The sequence below is a fragment of the Botryllus schlosseri genome, chromosome 5 (genome assembly GCF_051294905.1).
Source record: "Botryllus schlosseri isolate E-star chromosome 5, Bs_hap1, whole genome shotgun sequence".
NCBI lineage: Eukaryota > Metazoa > Chordata > Ascidiacea > Stolidobranchia > Styelidae > Botryllus > Botryllus schlosseri.
This window is the reverse complement of record NC_137240.1, coordinates 9,221,305-9,243,535: the sequence shown is the minus strand read 5'-3', so window position 1 is coordinate 9,243,535 and position 22,231 is coordinate 9,221,305. Positions and strand designations below refer to the sequence as shown.

Genomic DNA, 22,231 nt, shown 5'->3' with positions numbered 1-22,231 from the left:
TATGGTGCTGACCGTAAAATTGCCATATTGTGTAGCTTTATTTCCGGAAAGGTATTACTACACTTTTATACTTCAACATGTATGTTATCAAGATAAAAGAACTGATATCAATCAGAACTCAAAGTGTATGATACTGGGAATTGAAAGTGAAATATTAATATACTGAAAGAGGAACATGTATTTCATGTCTTTAGTCCAGAAAGTTTCAAAGATGGTATGCTAAAACATGCTCTAAAACTAAAAGAAAAGTCAGAGTCCGATTTTCCAGATTAGGACAAGCCATGGACATTCTAGACTACGATATGATAAGTATATGCTAGATTGCGAAACATCAGTTTCAAACATTGTGACAAGCCATATATACTATGATGAAATATTTCATATGGGCGAAGGGCGACAATGTGGTGTGAACGGAACCATGCCAACCCGCTACTTAAATTATATTCACCGATACTTTCGTGAAATCATACTGGGCAGTCGGTATCCATTGCGCGCGAAGCGCGACGAAAATTCTGGGCTTTACTCAACTTTTATGAAAATTAAATGTTAATACTCCGTTGCCCCGACATTCCTCAGGCAATCTTCCTGATAGGAGGATTGAACTACTTCTACTTGACAAACTGAAAATAGCGAAAAGTAAGTAAGTAGATCACTAAATATTACGAAGTAGAAGTAGAAGTAGGAAAAATCAGATATACTTGAGTAAGTACCAGAAGTAGAGGAAAACTACTTGAGTACTTCGAAAAAATAGAAGTACTTCGTTACTGACCCCTCTGTATTTATGTTATGGAAAATCAGTGAGCCATCACTTCCGCTTCCGCGCGAAGCATAGGCTATGGCATATACCAGTGGTTCCCAAACGGTGGGGAATTCCCCACTGGTGGGGAATTTCGGAATTTCTGGTGGGGAATAGACTCACTTTTGAAAAATTCTTTACAGTAATATTCTCCTTTATTAAATGTCGTTTTGAAATGCCGAGCGAATATTTCGTAGCTCATTTGCAATTCAGCGATTCATATTATATCATGCCTTCAATTAGCGAGAATCGCCTCGATAGCGACACGTCATCTCCAGCGAATGTTTTTATTCATTTGTACACCATCATCGGTCACGAAACGTTGTGATAGAAAACTTCTGATTCGTTGTAATAAGAGCTCATATTGCTGAACATGTATTCAAGGGAGATCGTGGACTCGCTAAGTGATAGCGCATCCGGACTCGCTACAAATGAAATTACATATTTATGTTATTTCAAGTTCTTTTAGTAGTAATGTGCGACAGAGTAGTTTACGGTGGCTTATATATATATCGCACACATAAGTTCGTCAACATCAGGAAGTTTAGCTGACCCATGTATTATTCGGCATTTACTTATGTAAATTGATGCTACCACCCAACATTTATAAAATTTTCAAACCCCTCCTATTTTGCTGTTGGCTCCGCGCCGGGGTAGATATATATATTTTAGTGCGGAGCATGGACCGGAGCCGGATTGAATATCCGGTCGATTTTTTTTCAATTTTGGCCGGAGCAGGATCGGAGCCGGTTCAGTACTTTTTTGATACAGCCAGAATCTTTATGGATAAGCAAGACTTTTGTAACTAAATAACTACCAACCAACCACACGCAAGTAACCGCAAAACCAGTGCGAAAATAAACGAGCCATATTTATAAATTCACAGAACCACACCTTGCCGGATTTCCGGCCGGAATGTTTCACTTTTGGCCGGAGTCGGACCAGAGAATTGAAAAACCGGGTCGGAGTCGGACCAGAGAATTTGTCGATCCGTTCCGCACATATATATTTCGTGGAGGTGCGTTTACGGTTATCAGTTCACCGCTGCGTTAATTTTATTGTGTACTGATCAATTCTGGGGATCTTAACAATCAATCACCAATAGCATGTACTTTTTACTAAGCAAAGTATTGCAAAATTTTATTGGCGGTAGCACTTTAAAGCATAGATATGGATAGAGAGATTTTAGGTGGGGAATGAATGCTCGGAATAAATCGGAAGTGGGGAATTATGATAAAAAGGTTGGGAACCACTGGCATATACGGTAACATCATCAGACATCAGACATCGATAGACAATGGTGGCTTTTGGGGTGGGCGGTCGCCCGGGACCCCCTCTTTGATTTAGGCGCTTTCTTCCAGGATTATAGGGAATAAACGTGGAAATCCGTGCACCAATCAAGAAGGCGATTCCGTATAGATTGGTCAATCATCATCAAATCTCTGCATTTGTTAGAAAAGTCCAATATTCCAATAATCCTCACGTCTCTGCATGCGGTAGTGTTTCTTAGTTTTGATTTTGTCAATCCGTTCACACATGCAATAATAGATACGGCCTAATCCAGCGCCTGTGGCTCAAACCTTGACGTAGTGTGCTGGCTTATTACTGATGTCAGCCGATGGCTTTCCACATCAGTGTGGCTATTTATCCCGTAGTATAGTTGCGGTTACGGTGTCATACATACTCCACATAATTCCGTACCATATGGCGCACTAATATTCAGTCGGTAATAACATACGGTAAAGGGGGGCCTGGGGGGCTCCGCCACCCATAAATTGCGATTACATACTTATGAGGACCCTCTGAAAGTCTCACCCAGGGCCCCCCAATCGTAAGGCCACCACTGCCGATAGACTTAATATAAGCTGTGTCTTCAAAGATTTAGAAGACACGTAGCTATACATCTTGAGCTATATCGTCGCTGTGGAATCAAAGTAGTCTATGTCAATTTTACACATTTTGAAAAATTAATTTCATGTTAAGTTTTCGTTTTCTTTCGGCCTTATTTCGGCCCTGATTGACTTAGAAACAATGTCATAAACATAAACACGGCCACGAAATATTCATGCCACACGGGCACGAGTTTCTGGAGGGTGAGTGTCGGGTGCGCCAATTGTCAATAATTAATTAGTTTAGGCATGCTGTTATTTCGTGACCTCTGGAGAAAGTCGTCGCCACTAAAATAATCGCTCACACGTAGGCTACACAACAAATTAAATTAAAGGTGAGACGCGCAGGATTCCCATTTTGCATTTATTCACGGGGTTCAATATTTCCCTCTGTTGGTCGCATTTGTACGGCAGGAATCAGATTGCGAGGACAGGACCATCCCGCGCGATCTTCGGCCAATGTTTTATCACCGGCAGTCTTTCTGACATCGCACTTCGTGCTGGCTAAAGCTTTATCTGCCTTGCTTTGCATCTTGGCGCCGAAAAGCTGATGCCTAATAGTACCGCATCCGGAGGCAGAACACGGAAATACAATTAAATTAAATTTTGTTCATCATTCGTATTTTTAATTAGGTCTAATTTTTCCTTTTTACTTATCAGGCGAGGTAGTTACTCAACAATTAAAAAATCTACTGACAACATACATCGCGCGTGGCGTCAAGAAATATTTCAAGTTCGATACAACTGGCTCAAAAATACTTCACCTTATGTCAGTGGTTCCCAACCGGGGAGGAATTCCCCCCTTGGGGGGAATTTTGCAATTTTTAGGGAGGAATTCTACTTAGGAATTGTAACGGATTTTCCAAATTGTTCATGTCCGAACTGTCATGTAGTCAACCAGTTATATCCGAACGTATGCTCCTCATGGCTGTTTTTTGCTTGCTGAAAGTATGCTCAAATGCTATTTGAAATCTCTTTTTCACATACAAATTCCCCCCTTTTTTCAAACTAGTTCAGATGTGCTGCAGCTCGCAAGACAATTTTGTAGGCCAGAGACGGCCTCTCAATCAACTATATCCTAAGCGAGCAAATGTTGAGCCGAATCTATCATAACAAGGCCTCTAGTGAAAGTATTTACCTTATATTTTCAAGTCAACATTTTCAGACAGTGACAAAATATTCCAACGTCATCGATTCAAGTCAAAGAACAGCTACCCGATCAAAAAAAAGACATATTAAACTTGGTGCAATGTTGCCGAAACGTAATGGGTGTCCTAAATTTCAATGAGCTCCAGCAGGGAATCTGATCACGTGTATGTTATATATCAGGGCTGTAACTAAATCACGAGGCTCCGAGTCACAAGTCACTCTCACTTTCATAGTTTTGACTCGGGTCAAGTCGTGTCATTTTCAATTCATCAGTGAGTCAAGTCTGAGTCCAAGTCACAGAGCAGAGGGTCGAGTCCAAGTCATGGTATTATGACTCGAATCCGAGTCGAAGTCACACCCCAGACAACACTGTTTGGTGATATTGAATGATTTGGATTTATGATATACTAATTTTCCTCACTTTGAGCAGTTTCTTGTCGCATTGTCAAGTACCAGGATCAATAGACGAAATTCCAATAGGGTGGTCGCTGTACTGTTCTTCTAAATTACAATGAAATGTCGGTCTTGGCCGTCTTATATCCTCGAGTCATATGGCTTGTTTCGAGGAATGCTCAATGACTCGAGTCCAAGTCGACTCAATACCCAAGTCAAGTCGAGTCGTTTCCGTATTTTGATAAAATGACTCGAGTCTAGTCGAGTCGTCAGAAAATGTAGATTCGAGTCAGACTCGAGTCTGGTCAACCCTCCTATATACGAAAGTACCAATATTATTGGTCAAATGCATACGCAAACTTGAAAAAAATCGCGAGACCACCAAATCCATGCATACTGATTTTTCACAACACATAGTTTCGCGATTGGTGCATATGGTAAGCCGAAAACACAAATGGAAGTGTGGGGGTCTGTTGAGTCGAGCGTTCCAAAATTTGTTTGATTGCGAGCAAGACCATTGTTGTTCGAGATCTACAAAGTGTTGTTACAACACTGCTAGAAACAAACACTAGGTACCGCCCGTCTTATTCTCTCAGTCAACAGGTGTTTGCGCGGTAAAAATGACCTTTTTTAATCGTTGGGCAGATTTATCCTAAGGGGGGAATTTTGGCTTAAATTTCGGTCAAGGGAGGCACGAGATGAAAAAGGTTGGGAACCACTGCCTTATGTTAATTTATGAAACATTTGGGGGAAGGGATATGGCCTCTGGCTACTCCCCTATAGCTACGCCGATGCTTAGGCTATACATATTTCCAGTACCCGCCTACGTAGCTAACTGCTGTCGAAGTGTCAAGGGACCGTCTTTAGTCATCTTAATCTGATCGAACAGACGAACACATACATAGTCGACTGTCTTGAGTAATCTTTACCAAATCGAACAAGCGAGAGCTATAGTCAACCACGCTATAAGTTGGCATTTCGGGAATAATAAAATGTGTTACCAGCCTGGTTTAAAATGACCATGTCGAAATACCATGAATAGGCCTAAACTGAAAAAAACAGTGAGTACCCCAAGTGTAAGGTTTCGCCAGAAGATAACTAAAAAAGAAATAGACAATAGGTCATCAACCAACGTCATGTCAATGTTTGTTTATAGCCATAGGCTCTGATGGGGTTGACTAAAAAAACGGTCAACTACTTCGCCGAAAATTTCGACATCACGGTCGAATTGCCCGAGTGATGACCTTTTGTTTAATTTTAGCCTTCCCAAATGCTATTATACGCGCGCGAGTTGGCGTTCCACCGCCATTGACGGTGGAGGCCCTTACCCTACGTCGCCGTGCTCGCGGTTTCGCTACAACAGAAGAAAACAGAAAAAGACCCGATTAAGATCAATAACGAATTCAAGGAAGATAATGGAAAAGGGCGAGGAAGTCTAAAAAGAAATAAAGATGAAGATCGAACGCTGACTACATCGGACATTAGGATGAGGGGGATGCCAGATTGAGAGACAGTACTTGGTCGTCTCGGCATTCTCCTATCTGTTCATTACTTCGCATTATACATTATGTGTCTCGAGCGGGTACAAATAATAGAACCACCTACAATGCCAGTCATAATTTGGATTCCCTGATTTTTGGTATAGCCTACACCGACCATGTTCACCACATTTGCTCGCTGCACCCCTCAGCAGTCCAATCGGCAAACAGGATGAGAACCATCGCCCTGACGCGAACCAAATTTCACCGCTAACTAAACCCATGATCCTAATTCTACCTCCCTGTCTAAATCTATCCAACCCACACGCTCTAACATAGTCTAGCCCCAACCGTAAGTCATCATAGACTAGGTTTACCACACGTCCTCTTTCAAGAGGAATTGTGCTATTTTTTCAATAAATTGAAACTGCTGCCAGTGCCCTCGGAGGATGCCTAAATGTTTTCCTGTCTGGTATTTGTCCTCTTTTTCTAGAAAAAGTATTAAAATGCCATTAAAAATCCGACCTCGATGCAGCGTACAACAGACTTTCGTAAAAATACGGGCAAAACGGAGGTCGAGCCGAAGTGATGACCTTTTTTTCTTATTTAGTCAGCCCGCAAACGTAACATAAAAATGCGGGTAAATCGGGAATGACGATCCCCATTTTTTAGTCAACACAGTAGTTTCGGTACAAAAATTTTCAAATTCACCAGTTTTCTTAGCCGGTACTAGAGCTTTCATAATTTTGGAAAAGTTTCCCCTTTTTTGGTTCTCAAAATATGCTAACCCTGTCATAGTAATCTAACTGAACTTGAATTATTTGTAACTCAACTGAATTCGACTTGAAATATTTGTCACAAAAATGTTCGCCATTTTCATATCCCACGCAGTGATGTTTCCCTGAAGAAATCTAATCAGCGGCAAACGCCGTCATACTGATTGGCTGGCTGCTGTATTCCACAATAAATATACACATTTAAGACAGGATTGCGTTTTTACGGGGAGAACAAGTGTCATGTAGGGCAAGTTTTTTTACAGCTTCCTAAATACTCGTAAGATATGTAGAATTCTGTTTTAAGCCCGTTGAAGGAATCTTATAGTGCAACTTTTTGCAACTTTTGTTTATTTTTTCCATGCAACTTTTTGCAAATTTTTCGATTTTTCATGAAAGTATTTTCGATATTGGTGAAACACACGGCCATATTCGACTGAAACACCGTAAATCAGCACCGAAATAACGCTTTTACGGGTATTTCGGGAGCTGAGCCGGAATATTGCCTTTCGTTTTTTTAGTCAATCGAGCAAAATGTGGTCAAAATGCAACTTCTGCAACTTTTGTTAAAATTAAAAAATAAATGCAACTTTCTCAGGTTTTTAGTGCAATAAAAACTTGCCCTCATCAGTGACCGGCAGAAATGTCACGCGCGACTGCACAGCAGCGGTTGAAGATTTTTATCTCTTAACAAAATTACGCACGATGAAGTCGATTAAAGATACAAATCGATTTCTAAGGCTAAAACAAGTCCGGTTGCATACAGAAGCACAGTGGAAACACGGGCTTGCACGGATCCTGTTACGACCAACACGGCGGACGCGAGACCTCACGAGATTCATTTGAATTTGACGAACTTGGTGCCTTCCAAGGAGGAAGAGACGTCGAGAAAAAACGGGCCTATCCTGTTGGCCGCGAATGTGCACGGGACTATGTCGTAAACCCCGGGAGGCACTTGTAACTCCAGCATCGAATAACCGGACCTGAAATCAGCGGCAAACCGTAAGCAGAATTTCTGCCATAGCGTAGTGTGCAAACGAGGTAAACGGCACTTTTTGGTACAGAATAGCGTCCGTTTCCAAGGGTGGAATGAGTTCTATTTTCGGGTACAACCCCAACAAGGCACGGCACAGCAAGGTTGTAACAAAGTCACAAAGTTCCGAGTTACAAGTCAATTTCAGTTTCATAGTTTTTCAATTCACCACCGAGTCGTCCAAGTCAGTGAATAGAGGGTCGAGTCCAAGACACAGTGTTGTGACTCGAGTCCGTGTCCGAGTCATTGTGTTCACTGTTCAATTTTGCGTTCAATCCAGTTCAACCTACAGAATGCCTCGCCACGAATATCGTATTTTTCCTCAGTCCTACCAGTTTCTGACCCTATCTTTGAAATATCAGGACCAATAGACAAAATACCAGTAATGCGGTGACTTGACTATTCTTCGAAGTTACAATGAAATGTCTATATTGGCCATCCTAGCCTCGAGTCATGCACGATGACTCGAGTACAAGTCGAGTCAGCACAAAAATTGACTCAAGTCCAGTCGCGTCACTAAAAATCGTGACTCGAGTCGGGCTCGAGTCATTCCAACCCTGGTAAACAGCACTCACTAAACTCCCGGGACATCTCCCCATAAGGACTCGTATATTTGACTCGTTCTCAGCAATTGGAACGGACCCGGTGTAAGCAAAGTGTGGTACCAGACAGGGCTGATGGTCTAATTTGCACACCACGCTATGGTAGAGTTTATGATAATGCATCTACATCTCTAAACACCCGCTATCTCCAGCAACGCTCACCTGAACGTGCCGCACATTTCCTGCTTGAAAGGCTTGTCGCCGGACTTGGTTTCGACGCAGGTCACGTCGAAACCGACGCTGAACGTTTTATGACCCCTCAGCTCCACGAGCAGCTGTACTGTGCCGCCCGTCTGACCGTTTACGTCGACGCGAAACACTGGATTTTTGTCATACGTATCCCTGCAGTCGAGGCGGCCACCGGCGTTAGCCTCCGTCCAGCTGTCGTTCAGCTGAAACCGAATCGGCAACTTAAAACACGTAGCACTACCATTACAGCCAGACAGTGACAAAATCGGCGCAGCTGCTATCGGGCTTGTTGTGCAATCATATTGAAATATTCCATATGTAGTATACATACAGGGATGACATACTGTCTGATGAAACTACATTATCCTTGAATGATATATTCATATTGAAATAAGCATGAATACTTTTGGCTGACACTCTTCAGTATAGGTATTCAAAAATGACTTTTTTTCTCAAATCATACTGGCTGCTTGATAAAATTGTTAGGTTACCTAATTAAAGCCTGCACACCAAATTTGGTTCAATTCCAACCAGTGAAAGCGGAATTATTGCCGTCGAAAAATTTCGATTTGAATAAAATAGCATTTACGGTGAGCACAACTATAATAAATAATTAGAGAATCGGTCACCGTAAATACTATTTTATTCAAATCCAGAATGTTTCAACGGCAATAACTCCGCTTCCACTGGTTGGAATTGAACCAAATTTGGTGTGTAGGCTTAAATTAGGTAACCTAACAATTTTATCAAGCAGCCAGTATGATTTGAGAAAAAAGTCATTTTTGAATACCCTCACTCTTCAGGGATAGTCCTCAGCAACTATTAGAGATTTTGCACATCTGCAGTCGTATACGATGTTCTTTTAAAATCTCTGCTAGTTTCTGATGATTTGCCTAAACTGACAAGTTTCAATCGAAAATATTTGGCTTTATTCCAATATGAACAATGAACATATTATTCAATTATATATTAAAGAGAGTCTCTATATCAGCGGTTCTCAACCGGGGGTCCGTGAAGCATTTTCAGGGGGTCTGCGGCGCCTCAAAATAGTCGATAACCTAATCGGTATTTTTTTAAATTCGGCAAATCACGATGCAGTTTCGGTTCATTATTAGTAAAACTTCAGAGCTCAGATCAACGAAATGGCCGATTGAGATGAAAAATCATACATTGCACACTCATTTTAATTGCTGAATTGCCAATAACCTGCTGATGCAAAGATTGAGCTGTTTAGAGATATTTTGTTGGGGATTGTGGAAAAACGTTGGACAAGTGGGTCAATAACGGTGACTTCGAAATGTTTACAAAAATCCATTTTCTCCTGTGATATACACGACAACTTCATGATGAGATATAGAAATGAACAGACTTGACATTGTATGCTCATTAAATGAATTTGTTTGTCAATTTTGGTGCCATGTTTGTTGCAATCATACCCAAATGTGTCGTCGGAGGCGTTAAGCGTTATACTTACATTCTCTACCACTGCCAGCACTCGTCCATATCAAATCAAAAGGCGGATTTTCAAGACACGACCACGTACTTCAAGTGATGCAGTAGCAGTATTAGCTTTGAAATAATTGTCAGTCCAATTTCTACGCGAATAGTATATGATCTTAGTTTCGAGAAAAGTCATTTTGTTGCTGTTCATCACTAAGTCTACAGTTATCATTTGCACAAGACAGATGACGATTGCACGATAATTGAGCAAAATTTCGTGGGGATCCGTCACGGTTCGAAAGGGGTCCGCAAAGTCAAAAAGGTTGAGGACCACTGCCCCATATTGTCATTATTTTCGATTGGATTACTATCGTATCACTGTCGTGCCACAAAAAGGGACGAAAATATGATCAGGCTGAAATAGACATATGCCGTTCCCAATAAGCAATATACGTTGTGTTGCCTAACATTGACACGTCGTATCTCACCCTGCGATAGAACTTGTACGGGCTCGCGATTTTCCGTAACGAAAATTCGGTCATAGAAAAGGCACGGATCGTGTATTGAATGTTCTTGTGCTTCACATACTGCGACACCACCAAAGTGTATCGGTTTGGTTCTGACGTGGTCATCGCTGGAACTTGCAGTTTCGTCAAGTAATGCGGGCTGTTGATGCGAATTCCGTCGATGTAAGGCGACGGAGAGTCTGCGAGTGCAAAAAAGCGTCGATAAAACAACAGTCAACATCTCAAAGAAAGGCTTTCAATGAAATTTCAGCAAATACCCAGAAACAGCCACAGGATTTAAATACCAATAATATCCAATAATAGATATCTGATGTACTCGTGTTGCAAAATTTGAGTGCATTTGAAATTTTCCTGATGACGGGAAGACAAAACAATATTTAATAACGGGCAAGACCCTGTGGCGAGTACCAGTCATAAATTTGTTTTCGGACTACTTCCAAAACCGCTTCAACAGCCTTTGCATCTTTGTGCAATGTACATATTAAATTTTGTCACATTTGGAGAGTAACATGTGGACAGATTCGCATCACTTCCGCGAGTGTACCTCCTCGACTTACGTGGATAATAGACTTTCTTCCCCTCGTTTTTATAAACCAGCATTGTGATGAATACCTTGTTTTCCGCAAAGTCGTCCTTGTCTGTAATGTGCCGCGTCAACTCCACCCACACCACCGACGGTACTCGGTTTCTGCATAGAACAATCACGTCATTCTCATCTCGCAGGACAAAAAAAATTTCAATTCACCACCAAGTCAAGTCCGAGTCCAAGTCAGCTAGTAGGAGGGTCGAGTCTGAGTCGCAGTGTTTTGACTCAAGCCCGACTCCAAGTCATTATGTTCACTGTTCAGTTTTCAGTTTGATGCGGTTCGACCCACTTCTTTTAACTCTGCTCGAGTCACTTAGAATAACTCGTATTCATAATGTAGTAATTTTCCACAGTTTCAACAGTTTCTGCCTCTATTTTCGAGTTTCAGGACTGATAGAGGAAATACCAATAACGTGGTAACTTTACTATTCTTCGAAGTTACAATGAAATGTCTGTCTTGGCCATCCTAGTCTCGCGTCATATGACTTGGTTCTAGTATGCACAATGACTTGAGTCATTTTATGCATTTGAAAAAATGACATGAGTCAAGTCCAGACACGAAAAAATCAAGACTCGAATGGAGTCATTACAACCCTGGGTTATGCAAAGCTACCTGCTTTTTATATACTTTTTTAAAAGTATTTGAGTTATATGGTGAAAAGGATTCTTGCAGCGGATGTAGTGGCGAAAGTAATCTTCAAACTATTTACTCCAACCGGGTATTTATATTACCCGACTTCCAAACAGAACTGCGGGTTGTTGGCGAGCGAGTAAACGTCTTTTTCGGGGCCGTCCCGGGCCATCCATGAATAGTGACACGTCGTCCAATTAGAAAATAGCTTCGGGTCCCAGCTGACGTAGAACGTGACGTAAAAGTGCAGCGCGGAATCGTAGTCAATCCAGAAGACGCCTGGAAAATAATTTGTATTGGATTTCTGCAGAGACACGGAGGGCGGTACGGTTCTCTCACCGTTGTCATCACGCTGCGCAAGCTTGTTGTCGTAATTCAAGGCCTTGCGAAGTTCGGCTGTCCATTGTTCGTCGTCCTGGAGGTGATAATAGCAATTGGGTGAAGTATCCCGGTATTACAGTAACAGGATTCATTTTTGAAAATACCACACATACATGACGCCACAAATATTTACATTGAGTTTCATCTTCCGATTATTGTACAGGGAAGAAGACCTTACCTGGGCCCCGAACTTTCCCTTCCACCTGATATGGCCACAAGGACTTTTCAGCAGCAGCATGCGCAAGTTATCCACTTTTCGGATATTCAAAATGGCGTAGGCGTGCGTCGCGACGAGACCTTCGCAAAATGTCCCGCCGTCAGCCAGGAGAATCAAATTTTTTGGACAAATAACAAGTAGGGTGAAGTTTTTAATGTGAATCTCCAATTTTTGTGCTTTCAATCAGGAGCTTTGTGATGCACGTGATACAAACCCTACAACAGCATGTGGTAAAAAATCTCTTTACAGTCACTGTTTTAAAGTTATCGAAATCACAAGAACGCACTACCAATGAACGCCGTTTTAGGTACAGTTTTAGAAGTCGCTGTTGATGCCCGAGCCCTATTTATACTTGGAGGGGACTTCATTTGTTTGAGCAAGTTTTGAAAAGTAGTTGTAATTGATGGGGTATGTTGTTCAGCCATAAGATCAATCACTACACGCTTTTGACATCCTACCCACTAACCCACTACTTCAGTGCTTAATTTTACATATAAAATCAGTTAATTGCTGGTAACTTTTTTCTGTTCATTTTTAAGAGTAATTTCTGTGGAAGTGAGATAGAAACATGCTGCTTCTGCATCTTTTAAGCCCAAAACCAGCTTTCTAGTGTAAGCGGTTATCAAGATATGGCGAAATTGGCTATTTTGGACTTGTTCGGTGAATGTGCACGGCCACTAGAGGGTGTACGAACCCAAAATTATGACAGAATTTATTTATTTGCTATTTGAACTTTTTTGAAATTCAAAAATTTTCATTTTTCACTCAACCCTAGTACCCGTGCTTTCTTCTTCCTCCTTGGTCATGGGTCCCGTGGATATCGTGGCGATGCAATGCCCCTTGTGGAATCGGTCGAAAATTTTATCAAAGAAACTAATCTTGTCGAAACAGTCGTCCCTCAACGACTGACGCTCGGGAATCCACCCGGTCAGAGCGTGCAAGTCGATATTCTGGGAAGAGAGAATGCCAAAGTCAATCATAAAACGTTAGACAAAGCCTAAAGGTAATCTTACCGAATTTGACCCTGCAAAATCGTATCCGCCCATCACTTTCATGAACGCCTTCTCGATCAGCGACACCCACAGTTCGTTACGGTTTGACGAATACGAACACAGCAGCTCGCCGTACTTGTCGCAAGGCAGCCGATCGTCAATAATCACTTTTCGCGGCACCCCGTTGAGATGCAACTTCACCATGTACTTGCCTGGAACAGAATTCAAATTAGTGCTCAGCGCTGTGTCGCGATGACTCAAGTCATGAGTTCTTGAGGAATCAACATGAATTCAAGAAGAGCTAGACCCCAGTTACTTTGAAAATTACTGTGACTCGTCTCATGACTTGAAACATTTTGAAATCAATTGAATTGACCCGAGTCAAGTTGAGTCCAAGTCATTGTGTTGACTGCTCAGTTTCCAGTTAAAGTCTTGTAAAACCTACTTTTTATAACTCTGTTCGGTGATATCGAATGGTTCATATTTATAATATACTAATTTTCCTTACTATAAACCAGTGGTTCTTAACCTGGGGGTAATTACCCCCAAAGGGGTAATTTGCCAATTTTCGGGGGGTAATTCGAAGTGACATTTCTTATAAACTTATGACGCTGCACTTATAACGTAAATATTAATGTAGGCTAACATATATTTTTGCGAGCTTGTAGGCTATGTATTTTGTTTCACTTAACATGCCATGCCTGCTCGGATATCATAGTAACCAGAACCAATAGTGATTATGAATAACAGGGACGAATGTAGTTTAGTATAATGCTAGGTAAGTCCAATTCATTTATCAGTAGAGAGGATCATATATTGTTACATATGCTGACAAATTGAAAGACAACAAGGGCCGTCTAAGTTCAGCTTTACGCCTATGATGCAGTAACAATATCGTAAAAATATAGTTGTTAGTATTGAAAAGTGTAGTGGTCTAGTCCAGTCAGAAAAATTATGTCTGACATCATCGAAATGCCTTCCAAGAAAATAGGGGAGATGTTGGAACCTTTTGGGTTCACCTTCAAAATGAATAACCATTTTTCGTCATAATAGCGTTGAACTTTCTGATTGAATTTCCTTCAATGGTATCCATCAAAACGAAATGAGTTTGTGATTGACAATTGCATGAGATGCTATCTATTATCCTCCCCTTTTCCTAGATGTGACCACTGGATAACACAAAAACAGAATCAGCCTTCCCATTGATTTGATATTCTTAACAGGCATTTCAGTGTGCATTATGACGTCACTTTGAGTGCAAGCAGTAATTTGTTATTTTTTGAAAAGGGGTAATTTCATGCTGTCATTTTCTTCTTGGGGGTAACGGTATGAAAAAGGTTAAGAACCACTGCTATAAACACTTTCTGGTCGCATTTCAAGAACCAGTACCAATAGACGAAATACCAACAGTGTGGTTACGTTACTGTGCTTAGAAATTACAATGAAACGTCGGTCTTGGTCGTCTGAGTCTCGAGTCATGTCAATACACATATTGACTCGAGTCGAGTCATTTCCGTAATTTGAGAAAATGACTCGAGTCAAGTAGAGTCATCAGAACATAGCGACTCGCGTCGAGTTGTTACAACCCTGGAAAACACTTCATATTCTACCAGTCAAAATGTTGTTCTTCGCACATGATCGAAATGACAGATTCTACGAAACCAGACGCTTCAAAATGCATAAAAATCCCAAGCTGCATTTCAGTTTTGCTTGCGTAACCGACAAACCTCCTTCTACTGAAGTTGGTTTGCAAATGCTAATTCTAGTTGAGCGCAACCTGAGCTGGCTTCAACCGCATTTGTAAATCGTCAACGGAATTACAATCTCGTGTTCTGAATTAATTAACCTTACCACACGGATTGTAGACGGGCTCTCCATTTTCGTTTTGTGGGTAAATGATGCTGAAACGAAGAAAAATTAGTTTGAACAAAGATTTCTATAGGTGTAAAGTAGGGGTCTCCAGCTCGCGGCCCGACGGTCGCGTAGAGCCAGCCAGAATATATTCTGGACAAAATCAGGTTATGGAAACGGTGTATTGACTGACGCAGAACTATCGTAGGACCTTTGCCTTTCGTTGCTGCTATGTTGCAGCCTGCGAAGCCTACCAAGTTGGAAAATTTTGTTCTCTTTGAAAAAAGACCAATTTTGAGTTGGTGACCTCAAGTGTAAAGCATCAAAAATAACCAAAGCTTAACAGTTGGAACTCAAGCCAAAGTAGCGGCCGTGCTCCATTAAAAGATCCCAACTCACCTCGTAACGAGTTTTATTCGGAACCGCCTCTCGTAAGCGGCGCTAATCGCTAGCGACGCGACAAACGAACAGTCGGACACCACGGTCTGTTCGATGCTCAAGCCGGACACGGCAACGATCATCTTGAGGTCGTCGGCGAATTCGCTCGGACGCAGCCAGTACTTTAGGCTTTTCTTCTGCTTCCACGAAAGCTCCGGTAAGCCTCCTTCATCACTAGAAAGGAAACATTTGGTTTACTACATTTAATCAATGCCTTGTCGCGCAGGTGCTATTATTACTCGACGACCATAACAGGCGAAATCAAAATGACAGAATTGATGTGCCTTGGAGCCGACTTTTATCAAAATACACCGACCCAGCATAGGTACCATCTAAAAATAGTAAATTATGCTCAAGCGATCTCTGCGCCTCGATTAGTCAAAATTTCATGCTGGTGGCAATAGCATCATTGTTGGTGATACGATTGTAGATATACAATGTTCTTTCTCTCCAATTATCTACTAGTTGTTGAAGATTACTCCAGCTAAAAATAGTAGTGTTCATTTCAATATGAATATACCTTTCAATTGTATATTGAAGTTCTGTACCTCCAAGAAACTATTCAAATGACAGAAGCGTCGACTTGTTTGATGGAGACATATATCATATTACATTCTCACCCCCACAAAGCGCTTATAATATCACCAAATCGATTACGATTAATCCATAACTATTCCAGATGCAATCAATCGATTTAATTCCCCCTCCGATTCTGCTTGACTTGAAGTAATCATGACAATAAACATCACTGTATGAAATTAAAGGTAGAATAAATTCGTTTCGTACCGAAAAGGCATTGGGAAGTCAAATCTTTCTCCGACGTCGTATTCCATGAATGGCACGTACTGCCGTCTGTTTATGTATGAGGACGATTTCAGTACCTGCAAGCAACGTAATCCATTCGTAATGAACTAGGGCGATTCATTTTTTAAACATGTCAAAAAAAGTCAAAATTAGGTCAAAATTGTAGCGTTAGGTCAAAAAATGTCAAAATTCTTAACAAAGTTACAACTTTTTTGCAACCCGCATTTCATTTGTATCGTACATTTTGCGCTGTCGATGAACTTATCATTTGATATTTTACAGCTGGTAGCCTACTCCATAGGTCTACCGTTGTAGACGGTCCATTCATTGTCTGCTCATTGTGAATCATACACATTCAAATGAAACAAATAGGTTGATATGGTGTTATGCTCAAGGTACCGCAATATCCCAACTGAAGCAAGACTGCGTGGGCATTGCATGGTTCTTATATCAAGAAGCGCATGATGAAAAATTGTGATGTAGACAGTGAGACACCATTGCCAGAATGAGGCAACACAGTTGGTCACCAGCAGTGTACCCACAACTTCAGTGTTGTCAGCCAACAACTGCTGCTAGTGAACGTTCTTTCTCCATTCTTGGCAAGCCACTAGGTAAGGACAGACGCTTTCTACCCGAGAATGTAGGAATGTATCTTTCGTGGCACCACAATGTTTTTTAATTATTTATACCATAATGCGTAATGCAACTACTTCATAGGGGCTTCTTCATAGGGGCAGATTTCGTTAAAATAGGGTTTTTTGAGGCCAAACTACTTCGTAAGGACAGACAGTTCCAACAAGAAATGAAGACGAGTAGTACACTTCTGAGAGTATGTGAGAAAAACCTAATTTGCATACGTTAGATCAAATTTGGTCAAAATTGAGATTTTTAAGGTCACAAAATGTCAAAATCTTCCGTTTTTAGGTCAAAAAAACCGCCCTAGTAATAACTGTGCATTAGAACTATTTTGACGAATCAAAAATGTGAGTTTCAATAACAATGTTTAATAACAATGCATTTAAAATAACGATTCAAGGTTAGGTTGAGCTTGGGTAAAGGTTTGAATTAGGTTAGCTTGTACCTCCCCCCTCCTTTGTATGACTCATTATCATATCATCTGCTATTCTGCACTTGCTGTTTTGATAATTACTGCTTGAATTACTTGCTATTATGAGACTCGCATTTTGAACGAACGTCACTAGTAACACACAGCTCATTCTGACGAATCCCACTGACATTCGTGATTATACCTCAATCTCTTCCTCGGTATAGCCACCCGCCTTGGACTTCGTTGAAGCAGGCTTCGGCCTTAGCTTTGCACCAGGGGTGCCGCCGGTTCTCTTCTCGTTGATGCTCAAGTCTGTCGAAAAGAACGATGTCCCAATCTGCAGAAAATGTCAATGCACGGCGACCAGCCAGAATCAAAAGTACCGAATAGCAGATCTAGTCAAAGTAGTACGGCGCCACAAATTTCTACTTAGTTACAAGTAGAGGTAGCTATTTCTAACAGTAGATTTAGTTGACGCGGTTGCACACATTCAGCAGTTCATCTGAGGCGGCTACTTTCAGATTTACAATATATCTTTGTGACTAAACAGGGAATGACCCAAGTCACCTTTTTCGTATGACTTGAATTGACTCGAGTGACTTTTCTAAAATGACTTGACTCGATGTTTCAGAAATGCGAATTGACTCTGAGCAATATTTACGAGTCAATTTCAAGTCGTCAAGTAATTGGTGTCGATAAAAATAACTGTATCTTGCATATGTTCGGGTTGTTCGCGATACACTGGTGTGACCTGTGACGGCGACCAACCATTCAATGACCGTGCGCTTTACTGACTTACTGAGCCTACATTGTTCTATCACAGGGGTGGGCAGACCTGCTTCATGCGCAAGCCGAATATCGCAAATTTCAGCTTCAAAAGAGCAACAACACAAAAACACGAATTTATGATGTCACAATGAAATACAGGCTATCGAATGAAGTTGATTATTGTGTGGTAATACTACGCGTCTCCACCTGGGCTGCAAGGTGTTTGAAATCAGGCTGATATGACAGTGGCGGCTTGGTGATCAGCTGTTCAAGGAGTCTGCTAACGGCCGTGAATCTGTAAGCGCATTGTAGGTTGATCCGCAGATGATGATTTAGGGATAATACAGAATATGATGAGTAACGAAATACATAACTGACAAAGGATAGCTGCTTCACAAAAACGTTTAAAACATGACTGGCTTATTATTGTGAAGGTAACCGTTGTAGTCTGTATGCCTTGTTTTCACCCGGATAAACCACAAAAACATGCGAAGAAATATTGCAACGGGCTAATGCAAGTGGCGTACGAATTTATAGTTTCAGAAGGGATGTACCATCATTGAAGACAAATATGAAGCTTAACAATGACACTACTTTGTCTGATCTTATTAGGTTCTTGTCGTGGTAGATAAATAAAGTCCTGCATGGTTTAAGGATGGGCAGGATCGGCCGTTTATGCGTGGTACTTGTCAGATTCTTACAGCATAATGAATCTACCCGTAAGTGCTGTCAAAGTCATCAGTCGTACCGCAGAAAGAGATCTGAAGGTAAGCACAGACTATGGTGGTAGGACCAGCAAAGCTACAGTTTGATTGTATAGCTTAGCATGTCCCGAATGAATCATAGATCATTACTGGCTGCATCACGACTAATGCTTGAATCAAACCAGACATGGATCGAAAAACGCATTGACATATTGCGGTAGTTACACTTCTTCAGAGTTCCAATGTAAGCTACTTGGTCAGTCCACATATCATCTTCTGAACATACAGGATTGTGTCCAGCATCCATCTCACATGGTGGTGCTGGACCAGTTTTGCAAAGACTAATACTTTACCTGCACACAGAATAGCAGGAGGACTCCGAGAAAGCATATCAGACTACATCAGTGGTCGGGAACCTTTTTGTCCGAAGAGCCATATTGGCCCTATTTTTCTTCATCTCGACTCCCAAAGAGCCATAGATGTCAATCAACTGTTACGTCACAATTGAAAATTCGTGACGTCATTGTAGCACTAATTCGAACTCACTACATGGGATTCTTCGTGTGCGCCATATTTTCTATGTAAAACTGGTATTTATGTTCGTAAATAAAGCTCGAAACGAGAGTTAAAGCACAGACGGGCCAAGCCTCAACATTAATAACGCAATTCATCGTAAGTAGCTTAGAATTTATTATAACCTATGTTAATGAAATGTGACTTTCACACCGATCCCGAAAATCTAAATACTTATCGACTTCTCAATTCTCGAAGTATTCGGTGGTAACATAACGTTGCGCTACACGCATAAATTTGATCGTCGGTACTACACAGAGCTATACTTACCAATCAAGAACGTGGATAGCTATACTGCGTTGTTTGTAATTGTGAATTTCACATCCACAGCAGTTTATTTCGCGTCGTAGATCAGGAAGACAATGTGTATTTGAAAACTGCGTTTTGAAATGGGCGTCGGCATGTCTGCTATGCTCTTTGATTAATCAACGTATCGCACAATTCCAGATTTCGAGCCAGGTACATAGAATTTGCGAGTGATATTGGCCGCCGGCGTGACAGTAAATTAAATTTGATGATTTTGAAAAGGGGGGGTACGAGCCCCTAAACCTAAAGACGGCGTTGTCTTTACCTCTCAAAGACATGTTTATGCTGCCACAAGAATAATTATTCTGGCCTCGATGAAGATTTACCAACAAGTCGCTGCAATATTGATCAATTCAGTACAAAAATAAATATTTGGCAAAGAGCCATATCTTATACCCAAAAGAGCCATATATGGCTCGCGAGCCATAGGTTCCCGACCACTGGACTACATATTTCTCGGATATATACTTAGTTCTACAGGTTCACAATTATTCGCCGTTTCACCTCTGCCATGTCTGCAAATCGCAATTGTTGCTTCAAACTTACTTATTTCTTCGGCTCGCGACAGAGCTTTTTTCGCCAGAATCTCCAATTCTTTTCGCGACTCTTGGCTTGTACCGGGGACTTCCTGCTGAAAATCAACACACTAATTGCTGAGTCAGACATTTGCAGGCCCACAGTAAGCCGGCTACTGATATTGCATTCTCGCAGCCGCGGAAACTACCCAGCTGGTAAGTTTGGCTCAAGTTGTCAGTTTACGATTCTAATTGAATCATTCAACTGCAGCAAATACACGGAATTGTTCAATTTCTTGGATCATTGAAGGTACAGGAAATTTTGGAGCTGGCTCCGCGGTAGTTTGGGTAAATTTTGACTCAGCATTTCAGGAACTAGATTCCATGAATACACCGTGAACATTTGAGGAAGTTTCCTAACCCCAGTACCCCTGAAACCTTTCGTGACGAAGCCTCCCAGTCAAATTCAATGTTAGACTACATCCAGAACAGGAGATTCCAACAATTAAACACACGTCAGTGGGTGTTTACCCGTCGATATTGACTCAGACCAGATTGGTCAGAAATGAAACTTGCTAATGAAACTCAACGTTTTAAACTCCACTATGAAACCCAAGTACCATGTGACAATTTAAGAATTAGCATATATTGACAACAATTGATTGTGATAAGGGAAACAACGTCAATAAGATCTTTAAGCCCGACTGATGAGTGCATATATTGGTTTTCTCACGTCTTGACCGACATTCACAACTCTAAGAAATACTCACCGCTTTGAGGCATAGTTCCGCCGACTGTAAATACAGTTCCAACACCTCTTCTTTATTTACGTTTTCATCTTGCTCCAAAGCCTGAAGGAACAAAAACTTGGCTCTCCGCTCATCTTGGGACTTCTTCCCAACGACTGACTTCCTTTCGCTCTGTATAAAAATGTCGCATAATCAGTTACATGTAATCTCAATTGAATAAGGGGGTCGAAGTGAAAATAATCACTACCGTTACCTACTCTATTTCTACCGGTTTTTGATTTTACCTCCTTCTGAGCTTCCAGCCAACGTTCCAGCTCCTCCACCCGTTTCATATACTCATCGGCCTTAGCCGCGCAATCCAATTTCGAGCCAGCAAGTGCTGCATTGCGCAACGCCTCTGTGGATTTCTAAAAATTTGAGATATCTAAACCAGCGGCTTCTAACCTATTGGTAGCCACATTTTCCGGCACTTCTTCGATAGTAGGTAGACATCGAAAAGTGTTCACCATGATCACCAATGAATGTTTTCCATGAACACGAACAAAAATTTATAAACGTCAAAAGATATTGTTTTTGCGTTTGGAGAGGGTTAGGGTCAAAGTTGGGTTTAGGGTATCCCAAGATTAGGGTGGGAGGGGGATATTAGGGTTGGGGACTTGGGGTTAGGGGGATATTAGGGTTGTGGGAGGGGGAATATTAGGGTTGGGGTTAGGGGGATATAATGGTTGTGGGAGGGGGATATTAGGGCTGGGTTAGGGGGATATTAGGGTTGCGGGAGGGAGATATTAGGGTTAGGGGTTGTGGGAGGCAGGATATTAGGGTTGCGGGAGTGGGGGATATTAAAGTTACGGGAGGGGATATTAGGGTTGGGGTTAGGGGGATACTAGGGTTGCGGGGATATTAGGGTTAGGGGTTGTGGTGGCGGGATATTAGGGTTGCGGGAGGGGAGGATATTAAAGTTATGGGAGGGGATATTAGGGTTGTGGGAGGGGCGGTATTAGGGGGATATTAGGGTTGCGGGAGGGAGATATTAGGGTTGGAGGTGGGTTAGGTTCAACGTTGGGTTAGGGTTAGATTACCCCTAACCGGGGTTTAACCCATCTCCAATCTCCCTTTCACCCAACCCTAATATCCCCTCTCCCACAGCGCTAATATACCCTAACCCCAACATCCCCCTCCCACAACCCTAATATCCCCCTTCCTAATCTTGGGATACCTAACCCCAACTTTGACCCTAACCCACATCCAACCCCCCTTTCCTCAAACCTTAATATCCCTTTTTCCCAAACCATAATATACCCCCTCCCATAACCCTAATTTCCCCTAAGCCTAACATCCCCTCCCAAGCCCTAATATCCCTCTTTCCCCAATCCTAATACCCCCCCCCCCCCCCCAACCC

At 41.7% G+C, this 22,231-nt stretch overlaps 1 protein-coding gene across 6 annotated transcripts in view; it reads right to left on the bottom strand.

Annotated features, from left to right (window-relative positions):
- Window positions 1–7,143: 7,143 nt before the first annotated feature.
- The window catches only part of LOC145439680 (calpain-7-like), a 32,849-nt gene continuing 17,761 nt past the window's right edge, over window positions 7,144–22,231 (bottom strand). Inside the window, exons 2-17 of one of the 6 annotated variants that reach the window (XM_080317222.1) lie at window positions 21,117–21,239; window positions 20,854–21,003; window positions 20,115–20,214; window positions 17,420–17,529; window positions 16,152–16,246; window positions 15,327–15,539; window positions 14,928–14,977; window positions 13,098–13,288; window positions 12,863–13,034; window positions 12,046–12,164; window positions 11,826–11,901; window positions 11,588–11,765; window positions 10,827–10,957; window positions 10,231–10,448; window positions 8,276–8,505; window positions 7,144–7,461 (exon numbers count right to left, since the gene is read on the bottom strand). In XM_080317222.1, coding sequence (XP_080173348.1) covers window positions 7,317–7,461; window positions 8,276–8,505; window positions 10,231–10,448; window positions 10,827–10,957; window positions 11,588–11,765; window positions 11,826–11,901; window positions 12,046–12,164; window positions 12,863–13,034; window positions 13,098–13,288; window positions 14,928–14,977; window positions 15,327–15,539; window positions 16,152–16,246; window positions 17,420–17,529; window positions 20,115–20,214; window positions 20,854–21,003; window positions 21,117–21,239 — 2,301 coding nt within the window. In that variant the 3' untranslated portion in view covers window positions 7,144–7,316. Of the gene's footprint in view, window positions 7,462–8,275; window positions 8,506–10,230; window positions 10,449–10,826; window positions 10,958–11,587; window positions 11,766–11,825; window positions 11,902–12,045; window positions 12,165–12,862; window positions 13,035–13,097; window positions 13,289–14,927; window positions 14,978–15,326; window positions 15,540–16,151; window positions 16,247–17,419; window positions 17,530–20,114; window positions 20,215–20,853; window positions 21,004–21,116; window positions 21,305–22,231 lie in introns of all 6 variants that reach the window. The other 5 variants (XM_080317223.1, XM_080317225.1, XM_080317226.1 and 2 more) reach the window with 5 other exon arrangements.